This window comes from Dendrobates tinctorius, unplaced genomic scaffold (genome assembly GCF_039654945.1).
Source record: "Dendrobates tinctorius isolate UK_male_01 unplaced genomic scaffold, ASM3965494v1 ptg000029l, whole genome shotgun sequence".
Lineage (NCBI taxonomy): Eukaryota > Metazoa > Chordata > Amphibia > Anura > Dendrobatidae > Dendrobates > Dendrobates tinctorius.
In genome coordinates, this window is record NW_027361697.1 from 4,112,050 (window position 1) to 4,127,239 (window position 15,190).

A 15,190-nucleotide genomic window follows, 5' to 3' on the forward strand; every position below is an offset into this window, starting at 1 on the left:
GTCGGAGATGAAAAAAAAAAATAATTTCACACCTGATCTGTCTGATTTTAATGGGATATACAGTAATTCTTGCCGTCTGTTTTGCATGTTGTATCATTTATTTCGGTGCATAAAAAAGCTGAGTTTTACAATACCAGCAAAATGAATGAGATTTTTGAGCTCCCGTGCACACGCTGCTTTTATTTTTCTTGCATATTTTAGCCATTGATGTTTTTTTCAAACCTGCAGCATTTAACTTTTTGTATTTTTTTTTTCAGCGTTCTTGATCCATGCAAATGAATGCAGAAAATAGTAAATCGCATCAGAACACGTGGCTTGTACGCTGCGCTTTTTTCCTGCGCAAAAAAAGTGTATTTTTAGTGCAGAAATATTCACTGCAGATGCTCAGCGTGTGCACGTGGCCCTACGCATCATTTTAACTCTCTTCCACCCTATATCAATAGTGCACCTAAAAATAATCAACTTTCTGCTTCTTTTTTCCTCCTGGATTGATAGGATTATTCTCAAAACTGCCCAGTCACTTATAAAATGTGTCTTCAGCGAATACAGACCTCCCCATTACTTAGATGGGAGGCGACAGTTGGTGCTTATAAAGTTCTATGGCAAATAACGGTTTGCCTCTAGCTCCTCCCCTTGCCATAGAGTTTTAAAAGCACCAATTGTCATCTCCTATTTCATTAATGGGAAGAATCTCTCCTCACCGACTACAGATAATGAACTGTGTAATTGAGAATGCAAGATCAGTCCTGGCAAAGAAAGAAGCAGATAAATTCCAAAGTTACAAAATTAAAATTAAAATGATTGCTCCTATTTTGTGACAATTGATAACTTTGGGTTTCTGAGCCTTTCCCTTCCAACAATGTCCCGGTTTCCCGTCTTCATATTTGGACTTTCTTTCATGGCATGTTCTATTTCCGCGGTCCCAGTCGTCCTGTTGTGTGATCCCTTCTGTCCTCGCTGCAGTTTTATTTCTCTCCCCCACATATTGCATTTGTCTTTCCCCTTCTCCATGAAAAAGCCAATAAATGGCATTTTTTTTCCTCCTCTTCCTCTGCATTGCAGAGCTCTTAATCCCATGTACAGCTGGATAAAGCCTCTTGTGTGCAGCAGTTATATGAACGCCGTTGAAAATGCCAAGAATCCCCCCACTGTACACAGCAATAAAGTGTCTGTTGTGGGAACGCGCGGGGGGGGGGGGACCGGCCGCAGTTGTAGGGTGACGTCGGCGCTGGAATCTGTTGTGACAGAGAGGCCGCTCTGTCCAGATCCCAGTGAATGAGCTGCTGGCAGGGTCCGGTGCTGCGCCGCCGTGTGCGCCGCCGTGTGCGCAGCGGCCCATTCTCCGCCTTTGTCACGACTGCATAAAAACACATTCTCAGCGCTTGCAAATGAGGCTGAAAGTCTTCTATAGTGAAGAGACTTCCATGGAAACTCGCTAGGACAAATCCAGCGCCAGGGATTCATTAGTCACTGACCTTATGGCCTCTTCACAAGCTGAATTTACTCTCTCAAAAAGATCGGGATCGACCCCCTTGTCCAAAAATCATAAAACGAGTCAATACCAATATTTACCGGAATGTTACTTTATTAACTTTTTTCTTTTTTTCTTTGATACAGTTTTAGTACCTATATTTTACCTTCCACCATCCAGAAGAATGAAGCCCACTCGTCCACCAGCACTTTGTGTTTTTTGCTCTTTTTTTGCTCCTTACCGCTGCTCAGACTTTGCATACGTTTTCGCTTCCTTCCTGAGCTGTCTGCAAAGGTTTCCGACTATTGACTTGTATGACGAGTCAATCCGATGTCACAACAGTCGCATCGGCAGGGTGCAGCAGCTGGGGGCCGCCTGTGATGTTGGTGGGCTCCAGTGATCACAGAGCAGGCCAGGTATGTGCAGTCACTTTGCACCAACGTAATAAAAATCTTTAGCATGGAATTGATGGTGGTGTTTTTTTGTTTTTTTTTCTTTTTAGTTTTTTCTCTCACCCTAGTTGATTGGCTTTCTATGAAATTGGCCTACTATGTGTGGGTAAGGCTACACTTACATTTGTGAGTATTGCATCCGTGAGGGACGGGCTATTTTTTAAATTTAATTATTAATTTGAACATAGACCCAATGGATCGATTCACACTTCCAGAAGAATTACTGATCCAAGTCTGCGATCTTTTAAACTTGAAACATGCCCTATTCTGGTCTGTGGTTGTGGGTCAGACTCGTACGTCCGATTTGCTTCCGTGTCTCACTGGTCTGTTGCTCTGATAAACATGAGTAAAAAAAAAAGTGTGACCCTACAGGGGGCCTTTTTATTGGCTTGGAAGCAAAGCACACCTCTTCAGTGGGAAAAAAAACAAACGGAAGATGCATGAGAATGTTACCTCTGATGGTGACGCTGATGGTAACACTCCCTCTGATGCATTCACCTATCCAGCAGTCAGTCTGTGACAGGGCTGTGGAGTCTGTTGGTATAAAATGGACTGACTCCAATCCCAAAAATATATAATACATTGGGTACAGTAGTACAATGCTGGATGTGCTGAATATTTTTTCATAATAATTTGGAAAGTTATGACGTCCTATAAATGTCTTTCATAGAATCATAGAATCGTAGAGTTGGAAGGGACCTCCTGGGCCATCTGGTCCAACCCCCTGCTCAAAGCAGGATTCGCTAAATCATCCCAGTCAGATGTCTGTCCAGCCTCTGTTTGAAGACTTCCATTGAAGGAGAACTCACCACTTCTCGTGGCAGCTTGTTCCACTCATTGATCACTCTAACTGTCAAAAAGTTTTTTCTAATATCTAATCTGTCTCCTCCCATTCAGTTTCATCCCATTGCTTCTAGTCTTTCCTTGTGCAAATGAGAATAAAGTTGATCCTTCTACAATGTGACAGCCCTTTAGATATTTGTAGACAGCAATTAAGTCTCCTCTCAGTCTTCTCTTTTGCAAACTAAACATTCCCAAATCCTGCAACCTTTCCTCATAAGACAGGGTTTGCAGACCGGTCACCATTCTGGTCGCTCTTTTCTGAACTTGCTCCAGTTTGTTGATGTCTTTTTTAAAATGTGGTGCCCAAAACTGGACACAATATTCCAGATGAGGTCTGACCAAAGAGGAGTAGAGGGCAATAATGACTTCACGTGATCTAGACTGTATGCTTCTGCTTTTCTTGATCTAAGGATCTGGGGCTTTTAGTTGGGATGAATCTGTGCTGCACTTTATGCACATGCTCAGTAGTGACCAGGGCTGTGGGGTCAGAGAAATTGAGGAGTCAGAGTTTTGGCTCACCAACTCCACAGCCCTGGTCTGAGATTTGCGTACCGGCTGTGGGTTTCCCGACCTGAACTCAGCTGCCACATAGGATGTTTGAGGCTGTCAAGTTCAGGTCAGGAGACCACAGCCAGTCTGTTCATCACGGTCCGTACTCGAAACGCAGCACATGGATGTGTGAATCTCGCCTTAAGGGGGCCATATCCCTTTTCAGGTGCCCCCGTACTCATTAAAAGTTGACAACGCGCAGGTTTTTGGCTGAACCATCCGATCTATAGTGAAATGATGTTGGGGGAGATCATGATCAGGCAGTTTTTGTTCTACAAGCAGATAAACCGCTACCAAGTTACGCCTTTCACTGGTCATGTGTATTGGGGTAGTCAGGAGAGATGGCTGAGGGCCTAAGCATTCGTCTGACCGTTTTACAGAGATCCATCATTGTAGCCAACAAGCGACACACCGTCGTCGTCTGGAGTTACATCTGCCATCTGATAGTTGGGACGAGTGAGCTCTGGTCCATGAACGATTTTCTCTTTTGAGATAAGTTTCCTGGGAAGATTGTTCTTCCTTACTCCAGTGCCATTATACATGTACAGTTGTGGCCAAAAGTATTGACACCCCTGCAATTTTGTCAGATAATACTCAGTTTCTTCTTGAAAATTATTGCAAACACAAATTCTTTGTTATTACTATCTTCATTTAATTTGTCTTAAATGGAAAAAAACACAAAAAGAATTGTCCTAAAGCCAAATTGGATATAATTCCACACCAAACATAAAAAAGAGGGTGGACAAAAGTATTGGCACTGTTCGAAAAATCATGTGATGCTTCTCTAATTTGTGTAATTAACAGCACCTGTAACTTACCTGTGGCACCTAACAGGTGTTGGCAATAACTAAATCACACTTGCAGCCAGTTGACATGGATTAAAGTTGACTCAACCTCTGTCCTGTGTCCTTGTGTGTACCACAATGAGCATGGAGAAAAGAAAGAAGACCAAAGAACTGTCTGAGGACTTGAGAAACCAAATTGTGAGGAAGCATGAGCAATCTCAAGGCTACAAGTCCATCTCCAAAGACCTGAATGTTCCTGTGTCTACCATGCGCAGTGTCATCAAGAAGTTTAAAGCCCATGGCACTGTGGCTAACCTCCCTAGATGTGGACGGAAAAGAAAAATTGACAAGAGATTTCAACGCAAGATTGTGTGGATGTTGGATAAAGAACCTCGACTAACATCCAAACAAGTTCAAGCTGCCCTGCAGTCCGAGGGTACAACAGTGTCAACCCGTACTATCCGTCGGCGTCTGAATGAAAAGGGACTGTATGGTAGGAGACCCAGGAAGACCCCACTTCTTACCCCGAGACATAAAAAAGCCAGGCTGCAGTTTGCCAAAACTTACCTGAAAAAGTCTAAAAGGTTTTGGAAGAATGTTCTCTGGTCAGATGAGACAAAAGTAGAGCTTTTTGGGCAAAGGCATCAACATAGAGTTTACAGGAGAAAAAAGAGGCTTTCAAAGAAAAGAACACGGTCCCTACAGTCAAACATGGCGGAGGTTCCCTGATGTTTTGGGGTTGCTTTGTTGCCTCTGGCACTGGACTGCTTGACTGTGTGCATGGCATTATGAAGTCAGAAGACTACCAACAAATTTTGCAGCATAATGTAGGGCCCAGTGTGAGAAAGCTGGGTCTCCCTCAGAGGTCATGGGTCTTCCAGCAGGACAATGACCCAAAACACACTTCAAAAAGCACTAGAAAATGGTTTGAGAGAAAGCACTGGAGACTTCTAAGGTGGCCAGCAATGAGTCCAGACCTGAATCCCATAGAACACCTGTGGAGAGATCTAAAAATGGCAGTTTGGAGAAGGCACCCTTCAAATATCAGGGACCTGGAGCAGTTTGCCAAAGAAGAATGGTCTAAAATTCCAGCAGAGCATTGTAAGAAACTCATTGATGGTTACCAGAAGCGGTTGGTCACAGTTATTTTGGCTAAAGGTTGTGTAACCAAGTATTAGGCTGAGGGTGCCAATACTTTTGTCTGGCCCATTTTTGGAGTTTTGTATGAAATGATCAATGTTTTGCTTTTTGCTTCATTCTCTTTTGTGTTTTTTCATTTAAGACAAATTAAATGAAAATAATAATACCAAAGAATTTGTGTTTGCAATCATTTTCAGGAAGAAACTGAGTATTATCTGACAGAATTGCAGGGGTGTCAATACTTTTGGCCACAACTGTAGGATCAGCTCAAAAAGACCAAAAAGCAAATGTGTATTCGTGAGTCAACGAATGCTCATACACGTGACCAACACTTGTTCCACAGTCGACCTCCTTGTCCATGCCAACATCTAATACTCCCAACCCACCCATACACATGCACTGTTGGCTATGCGGAGCGTGCATGTGTTCTCAATGGGGGTAAGCCTCTGCCAGGCCTCTCTGCTTGTCTTCTCGAAAAACAAGGGATTGGACGTGTTGAAATCAAACATCCCCCCCCCCCCATGCTGCTTTTCGACCCTCTGGATCGGATGGCATTCATTTAAGGTTTATGGCCACCTGTAGGCCGGGAATTTATATTGTGAGCCACTTTCCAGGCAGAAACTGATCTGTTTATGGCAGTGAAACATGGAGGAGCCGTATAAGCAATAGTAAAGTAGTGATCTGATTAGCTGATGCTGGGTGTTAAGCCGCCATACACTTTGGATAGTTATTCGCCATCGCTCCCATATACAGGAACATTTTGCTCGGCTGAGCGCTCCTGTGTTCTTTATGGGAAGAGCGGAATAAGCCACAGCATAAAAAGGATCAGGAGATAACTAAGGAGCAGGCAGGTGGCCATTGGAGAAGAGTCAGGATGCCCACATACACATTAGAGGATCGACTGAGCCTGGTGAAATCTGTAGGTTCCGGCTACTTTAATTTGTATGAAAGCCTTTAGGAAACTCTGTAAGCGGGATCCGATGCAACGTTTTACTAGAAAAAGTCTCTGAACTATCATTAAAGTGACAATTTGTAGTCCAAAGAGGCAATAGTACATATACAGCACCACATTCCCTGGCAGCAGTGTGTGAATGGGGCGATGTGTCCTGGTCCCACAGCAGGTGGCAGCATGGCACGGTTATTCAGTAACTCCCCTTCACTAGCAGTTTCAATGGCTTTGAAATACGGCGCGTCTTCCCCTTGTCTAAATGTTTTCTTAGACTGTAAATCCTGTAATTCGGTGGTGCCTCCGGCCCGGACTCCTTACATCTGGTGCAGAGCACTTGTCCTGGGAGCCTGCAGTGTTTATGGATGGCAGCGTCGTACGGCTGGCGCCTGCTTCACCATTGTGTAAATTTTGTAGAATCCACTTGTAAAAATATTATTTCCTCCAAATATTTTTTTTTATCTTTAATAATTTACTAGTAGAAATAATTAAAAAATATGATGTTAGCGCCTAAAGGTGCGCATCCACATTATATGGCTGTTTGCTGAACACTCGGCTATTTCTCCAGACTTCCTTATAAATGTGAATGCTTGGCCAAACGTGTGTATTTCCACTGAGTAAAGATGAGCTAAGCAACCTCTGATGGCTGCTTATCTCATGTGGAAGCAATAAGGGGAATCCTCTACATCTAGAGGAAAGAAGACTATGTCTTAGGGTACCCATCATAATCACAGATGGAGATTCTTCACTGTACAAGCAGTGAGACTGTGTTCTTTACTGTACAGTGAAAATATGGATTCTTTACTGTAAGAGCAGTGACAATATGGATTCTTTCCAGTTCAAGCAGTGACAATATGGATTCTTTCCAGTACGAGCAGTGACAATATGGATTCTTTACTGTAAGAGCAGTGACAATATGGATTCTTTACTGTACGAGCAGTGACAATATGGATTCTTTACTGTACGAGCAGTGACAATATGGATTCTTTACTGTACGAGCAGTGACAATATGGAATATTTACTGTACGAGCAGTGACGATATGGAATCTTTACTGTACGAGCAGTGACGATATGGAATCTTTACTGTACGTGCAGTGACAATATGGAATCTTTCACTGAACGTACAGTAAAGATTCCATACTTTCACTGAACGTACAGTAAAGTATGGAATCTTTACTGTTTGAGCAGTGAGACTATGGGTTCTTTACTATACGAGCAGTGAAAATATTGATTCTTTACTGTACGAGCAGTGAGAATATGGATTTTTTACTGTTTGAGCAAAGCATATGGATTCATTACAGTGCGAGCAGTGAGCATATGGATTCTTTACTATATGAACAATGAGACTATGGGATCTTTACTGTATGAGCGGTGTGCATATGGATTCTTTACTGTACGTTCAGTGAAAATATGGAATCTTTACTGTTTGAGCAGTGAGATTATGGGTTCTTTACTATACGAGCAGTTAAAATATGGATTCTTTACTGTACGAGCAGTCACAATATGAATTTACTGTACGAGCAGTGAAAATGTGGATTCTTTACTGTACGAGCAGTCACAATATGAATTCTTTACAGTTCGAGCAGTGAGAATATGGATTCTTTACTGTTCGAGCAAAGCATATGGATTCATTACAGTGCGAGCAGTGAGCATATAGATTCTTTACTGTATGAACAATGAGACTGTTCTTTACTGTACAAGCAGTGAGACTATGGATTCTTTACTGTACGAGCAGTGACAATATGGATTCTTTACTGTACGAGCAGTGACAATATGGATTCTTTACTGTACGAGCAGTAACAATATGCATCATTTACTGTACGAGCAGTGACAATATGCATCATTTACTGTACGAGCAGTGACAATATGCATCATTTACTGTACGAGCAGTGACAATATGGAATATTTACTGTACGAGCAGTGACAATATGGAATATTTACTGTACGAGCAGTGACAATATGGAATATTTACTGTACGAGCAGTGACAATATGGAATATTTACTGTACGAGCAGTGACAATATGGAATATTTACTGTACGAGCAGTGACAATATGGAATCTTTACTGTACGAGCAGTGACAATATGGAATCTTTACTGTACGAGCAGTGACAATATGGAATCTTTACTGTACGAGCAGTGACAATATGGAATCTTTACTGTACGAGCAGTGACAATATGGAATCTTTACTGTACGAGCAGTGACAATATGGAATCTTTACTGTACGAGCAGTGACAATATGGAATCTTTACTGTACGAGCAGTGACAATATGGATTCTTTACTGTACGAGCAGTCACAATATGGATTCTTTACTGTACGAGCAGTGAGAATATGGATTCTTTACTGTTCGAGCAAAGCATATGGATTCATTAGTGCGAGCAGCGAGCATATAGATTCTTTACTGTATGAACAATGAGACTGTTCTTTACTGTACAAGCAGTGAGACTATGGATTCTTTACTGTACGAGCAGTAACAATATGGATTATTTACTGTACGAGCAGTGACAATATGGAATATTTACTGTACGAGCAGTGACAATATGGAATATTTACTGTACGAGCAGTGACAATATGGAATCTTTACTGTACGTTCAGTGAAAATATGGAATCTTTACTGTACGAGCAGTGAAAATATGGATTCTTTACTTTACGAGCAGTCACAATATGAATTCTTTACAGTTCGAGCATTGAGAATATGGATTCTTTACTGTTCGAGCAAAGCATATGGATTCATTACAGTGCGAGCAGTGAGCATATAGATTCTTTACTGTATGAACAATGAGACTGTTTACTGTACAAGCAGTGAGACTATGGATTCTTTACTGTACGAGCAGTGACAATATGGATTCTTTACTGTACGTGCAGTAACAATATGGATTCTTTACTGTACGAGCAGTGACAATATGGATTATTTACTGTACGAGCAGTGACAATATGGATTATTTACTGTACGAGCAGTGACAATATGGAATATTTACTGTACGAGCAGTGACAATATGGAATATTTACTGTACGAGCAGTGACAATATGGAATATTTACTGTACGAGCAGTGACAATATGGAATATTTACTGTACGAGCAGTGACAATATGGAATATTTACTGTACGAGCAGTGACAATATGGAATATTTACTGTACGAGCAGTGACAATAAGGAATATTTACTGTACGAGCAGTGACAATAAGGAATATTTACTGTACGAGCAGTGACAATATGGAATATTTACTGTACGAGCAGTGACAATATGGATTCTTTACTGTACGAGCAGTGAAAATATGGAATATTTACTGTACGAGCAGTGACAATATGGAATCTTTACTGTACGAGCAGTGAAAATATGGATTCTTTACTATATGAACAATGAGACTATGGGATCTTTACTGTATGAGCAGTGAGCATATGGATTCTTTACTGTATGAGCAGTGTGACTAAGTGTTCTTTACTGTACGAGCAGTGAGCATATAGATTCTTTACTGTACAGTGAGACTGGGTTCTTTACTGTACGAGCAGTGAGAATATGGATTCTTTTCTGTGCGAGCAGTGAGCATATAGATTCTTTACTGTACAAGCAGTGAGAATGTTTTCTTTACTGTGCGAGCAGTGAGAATATGGATTCTTTACAGCGTGAGTGGTGAAAATATGGAATCTTTACTGTGCGAGCAGTGAGAATATGGATTCTTTACTGTACGAGCAGTGAGATTTTGGAACTTTTTGTCACACAACTTGTTTTAATGGTCAATTCACTAAGTTCATGGAGGACTTGGATGGTTTTCCTAAATGTAATATACGGTAGGTTACAGGTACTAGATTCTTTGGGACGTTGATCGAGGGGTCTAGTTTGATTGACGAATGTGGAGTCAGGAAGGAATTTTTCCCCTACTATGGGGCAGTTATCTTCCTCATGGGGTGTTTGCCTCGTCTGGGTTAACATTTTAATTGTGGCATTAATGGTGCTGTATAAATGACGTGTTATTGGTTGAAGTCTGCAGCCCTTGCTCTCTTTATTGAGTCGACACATACGCCGTGATCACGGCGGCACCACCGAAATGCCCTGTGGACATAGAGAGCTGTCATTTAGCTTTTCATGAAAAATGGCCAACACGTTGTTTCCTGGTAATACACTGTCCCAGCTGTGTATGAAGAGTGGTCATTACTTCATTTCCCCTCTGCTGCCTACTGGTCGGACATAGGAGGCATCTAATTGATCACATTTTTTGGTGCATAAATGCAGTTTATAGGGAAAATGGCCTTCTCACCACCAGGTGGCGATGCAAGCTTAGATTTTGCAGTCATGATCAAAATGACAGCTGGGATTTTTTTAGTTATAGGAGTAATTTTTTTTTTTTTTTTTTCTTTTCAGATCATTTGCACAGAAGTTGTATACATACATGGGTATAGTCAAATTTTACCGTATACACACAGTATAGTAGGCTTTGGATTGGTTATGATATCCTAAACTGCTGAGCTGCCCCATACAACACGAGGGTGGCAGAAATAAAATAATAATAATAATTAAAAAAAAATGTTGCTCTTGATTATCCCTGCAAGTCTCTCATTAAAAAGCCACTTTAATTGTAAAAGTCTAATAGGAAACTCCAGTGACGAAGGTGGCGGGCGCCATTTCTGATTACATAAAGTTGGAGGTTTCGCCTAAATTTTTTTTTTTTTTGTCCGTAAATCCATTTTCTTGCTGTGTATATATGGCCGCCTCTTCATTACAAACGGTGACCTTTTTTTGGGATTGTGACATGTGCATTCTAGGCGATCCCGGCTCCTTCACCCTCCGCACTGAGTGGCCTTTTAAAGTTTGTGACTTGTCCTAAAAGATAATTATCGTACATCATTTTAATTCTTTAATAAACACATGCACTTGGCAATCGCTTGCCAAAGTATTCAACCCTATCAGAACAGGTTAAAGGGGGATGTATCATCGAATAGTGACTTATTTTTTTTATATCCGGTTTTTAAATTAAATGATATAATGTGTGTATAGTGTATGTATGAGTAAGGTGTTTGTATATGTACATATAGTAGAAAGATGTGATGCTTACGTTCTCACACTTGCCATGAAGTCTGATGTTGGGCTGATACGTCCTGTTCTGTACACAAGCTCGGACTGGCCCACAGGAGAACAGTGAAATCCTCTGGTAGGCCGCCCCTATGAAGGATGAGTGGCGCTATTACACTTGATTCACAATTTGCAGTAAAATGTATAATCTAATCATTCATTAAACAAGCTAGCCAAATTATGATAACATAGAAGTAAAAGTAAATTTGTGTGTTAGGGTCAGGCTATATCTTCATGAAACTAAACATTCAATGTTGTTGGTGGTCCTTTGCCAACCCAGTCCGACACAGTCTGTGCAAATTACAGAGAGATCTCTAGTGACAGTATATAACACAGGATCCACCATTCTCAATAGGTGGTCACAGCTCACCTCCTCACTCTCCCTGTACAAAGACCTTTTCCAAGATCAAAGCATGGTTGTAAAACTTTTCCTATAGAGAAGTCATTGAGCCAGAGCCAGTCTATTACTGCCATGTAGCGGCTGTAGGCTATGTACCCACGTTGCAGAGATGCTGCAGAAATTTCCGCAACTCCCACGTTTTTCCCGCGGAAAACAAGCATTTTTCATGTGATTTTTCACGTGCGGAATTCAAGCGCATTCCAAGCGATTTGCAGCATTGCTTGGAATGTGATTGACAGGTTGGTTACACTTGTCAAGCATAGTGTTTGACTAGTGTGACCAACTTTTTACTATTGAGGCCGCCTATAGAGCATCAATAGTAAAAGATAGAATGTTAAAAAAAAAATTTGTGATATTCTCACCTTCCGGCGTCCCGCGCATCGTCCCAAGGCCTCAGCGATGCTCCCGTTCCCAGCGATGCCTTGAGAGACCTTTGATGACGTAGTGGTCTCGCGATACTGTAGCGGCATAATCACCGGTCCTTGCCGCAAGGCATTACTGGGAACGGGAGTTGGCGGGAGCATCGGTAAGGCTGCGCGGGATGCCGTAAGGTGAATATAACCCAATTTTTTTCTATTTTAATTATTTTATTTTTTTTACAGGGATATGGTACCCAGGGTCTGGAGGACAGTCTCCTCACCTCTAGACCCTGGGTACCATCCGCACATGACCCGCTCACTCTGCGCTTGGTGGGCATAGCCACATGCGGAAATTAAGCGGATCTCATGCATTCCTATGGGTGCGGAATCACCGCGATTCCGCAAAAAGAATGAGCACGCTGGGTTTTTTTCCGCTATGCGATTCCGCCGCGGAAAAAACGCAGCATTAGTACTGCATGTGCGAAATGCCATAGGAATGCATGGGGTGCGTTCTGTATGTGTTTTCGCGGCAAAAAATGCATAGAATCCGCATCATGGATAAGATCAGCTCAGACGAGACTGCTGCCCTGGTAATCGTTCCCCCCCAAAAAAAATCCACAATCTGAAAATCTTAGCAAAATTACCTTTTGTAATGTTTTTAATTGCTAAAGGGAATTTGTCACGTTTTTTGCTATCACATGTTGAAGAGGCAGGGACGCTGATTCCAGCCCTGTATATTACTTGCATACAGGGCTGCTTGCTGTAGCTTTGATAAAATCCCTGTTTTCTCTGCTGTAGATCTAGCGGTTCTCTAAATGCTGAGCTCTGTATGTCCCTGCCCACACCACTGATTGGCTGTTTTCTGTGTGAATAGGCTGCCAATTAGTGGGGGGGATGGGGTTATACAGAGCTCATGAATATGGAGGACCACATTGCAGCAGGTATACTAGTCCTGTAGTGATAATCTCCTGCTGATAAATCAATGATTTATGCTCAGTAAGTGAAACATCGCTGGAATCAGTGTCTGTGTCTCTACATTATGCTGCTCCCAGATTAGATGCCTAAAACCAGGAGACAGATTCCCTTTAAAGGCCCCGATTCCATTTTTCTGCATGTTCGCATTCGCAGCTGAGCGTGTGTACGGTCTCATGACTGTGTCTGGGTCTGATGGACGCAGCGCAGCCCTGTAGTCAGCCATTTCTCTCCGTCCCATAGACCATGAATGGAGCAGCACAGCGCAGGCGCGACCACAGCAGCGCACGAGCACAGTGATGAGGAGCTGGGGGCCCTTGTGATTAGATAGGCGTCACCTATTGTGTGATTTTTTTTTTTTTTTGTAACTTTTGTGTGAAAAGCGGCTTTGTGCATTTTCTCAATGGTGTAATAAACCGTCTGCATTCAGACTGTAAGACGCAGCCTCCGCGCTCACAAGGAGCCGACCAATGAAACTAGTTCTTAGCTTAAATTTAGAAACTAATTTTGTTACCTTTGACCCCAAGCAATTATCCTCGTCCACTTGAGTTTTCAGGTCTGTGTCATCGCAGTCAATGCGTTTAGTCACTCGGATGAATGGAGTTCAGTTCTCATAATTACTATGAAACCTATTACTGCACAATGGCGCTAATGTGTGAACCGTCCCTTATGTGTTAATCTGTATAGATGGGATTTTTGGAAATTCTGACTACTGATCCTCTATTAATTTTTCTTTTATTACAGCATGAGAATGATGCTTTTACTTCCGTGGAGATGATCAGAGTTTTTCACTCACTGCGGAGAGGGAGAAAGCACTAATGGTGCCGGGAGAATGGACCTAATGAATGGCCAGTCGAGCATCACTGCTCTCACAACGAATGCTTCAGAGGTGAGGGACCAAAAGATTTCCAAAAAATTAAGTCAAAGCAAAGGTGGTTATTGATTTTGGGGCAAGTTGGGGCTGGGTCACAAATATGTGAGTTCTGTGGGATGTATCATAGTTATCTCCTGAAAACTCTGAGGGTTCCTGGTGCCGTTCTGACCACTTACTTTTTTTTTTAAACTTTTTTGCAGAAAAGCAGCAGCTCAGAATCGCTGAGCGACAAAGACTCTGCTGCCCTGAAGAAAAGTTTTGATGCTGTCGTGTTTGACGTCCTCATGGTCACTCCAGAGGAATATGCTGTAAGATTTTCGTCTCACTGTCTGTAAAAGAAACAGCTCCTTAGTGAAAATCCAGCAGCCGATGTTCTAAAATAACACCCTAAACTCTACTCGTCTCTGCTTTATCCAAGCAATCCTGTTCAGACACTGCCGGCAGTCGCCCCACTGTGTTTTATTGGTCCCTTATAATCTGTGGTTACTCCCGTCGCTGAGCGGTTAGATCTGCAGGACTTCACATGACCACAATCTGGCTGCATCAATCACATACAGGCTTATTAAAGACCAGGGTGGGGGGGTTACACTGGTGCTTCTGCACTAGATCACCAATACTTTATTTTTCTACTTTATATTATTTGGTGCTGTTTTTTTTGCACATTCTCTTTTTAAAGGCTGTGGTCAAGCTCCAACATGCAGTTCGCAGCTTACTCCTAACTTCCATTTTGTCTTGTTGGCGGTGTCACTCTATACTATCCTGGATGTGAGAGCTGTGTAGTCAGAATACTGCTGTTAGCTTATATATGATAACTTCTATCCTTCACATATTTCCTATCACATACTTTTTTTTTATTTTTTTTTTTTTATAGAGCTGGTTTTCTCTGCCCTCCCTGAGACTTTACATGCTTTCTCCCCTGTCCACAGTGTGGATATATGTGTAAACCTCCCAGCTGCTACCTTTAACGCTACGAGAAGGGATAGGGAGAACAGAAGTCGTAACTGAGCTGACGATCTGTTTTTTTTTTTTTAATCACTATTACAAAAGCATTCACCTAGTAATATGCAATAAACAGATTTTGGAACATGTGAAATACATAAGTATAATGGTACATTCTTGAACATGTGCCCTTGACCTACTGAGGTGTGCTGTCTATGTATCAGAAATAGTGTGTTTTTTCCATCATTGAATAGCTGTCCATCTGCACCTTTCCATTAGACCGCTTACATGGTGTTCTTATTGGGGAATGCAGATTTTTGCTCCACACCAGACTTATTAGAACCTGCGCTTTTCTTCCTCGAATCCTCTGTCCTGAGAAGCTGATACCAAAC

The 15,190-nt window shown here is 41.9% G+C and overlaps 1 protein-coding gene across 9 annotated transcripts in view; it reads left to right on the forward strand.

Moving 5' to 3' along the window:
• RALGPS2 (Ral GEF with PH domain and SH3 binding motif 2) overlaps positions 1-15,190 on the forward strand; it is a 177,026-nt gene that overhangs the window by 60,282 nt on the left and 101,554 nt on the right. For all 9 annotated transcript variants that reach the window (XM_073571311.1, XM_073571310.1, XM_073571313.1 and 6 more), the window contains 2 exons: positions 13,730-13,874; positions 14,060-14,167. In XM_073571311.1, the coding sequence (XP_073427412.1) occupies positions 13,818-13,874; positions 14,060-14,167 (165 nt within the window). In that variant the 5' untranslated portion in view covers positions 13,730-13,817. The remainder of the gene's footprint in view (positions 1-13,729; positions 13,875-14,059; positions 14,168-15,190) is intronic.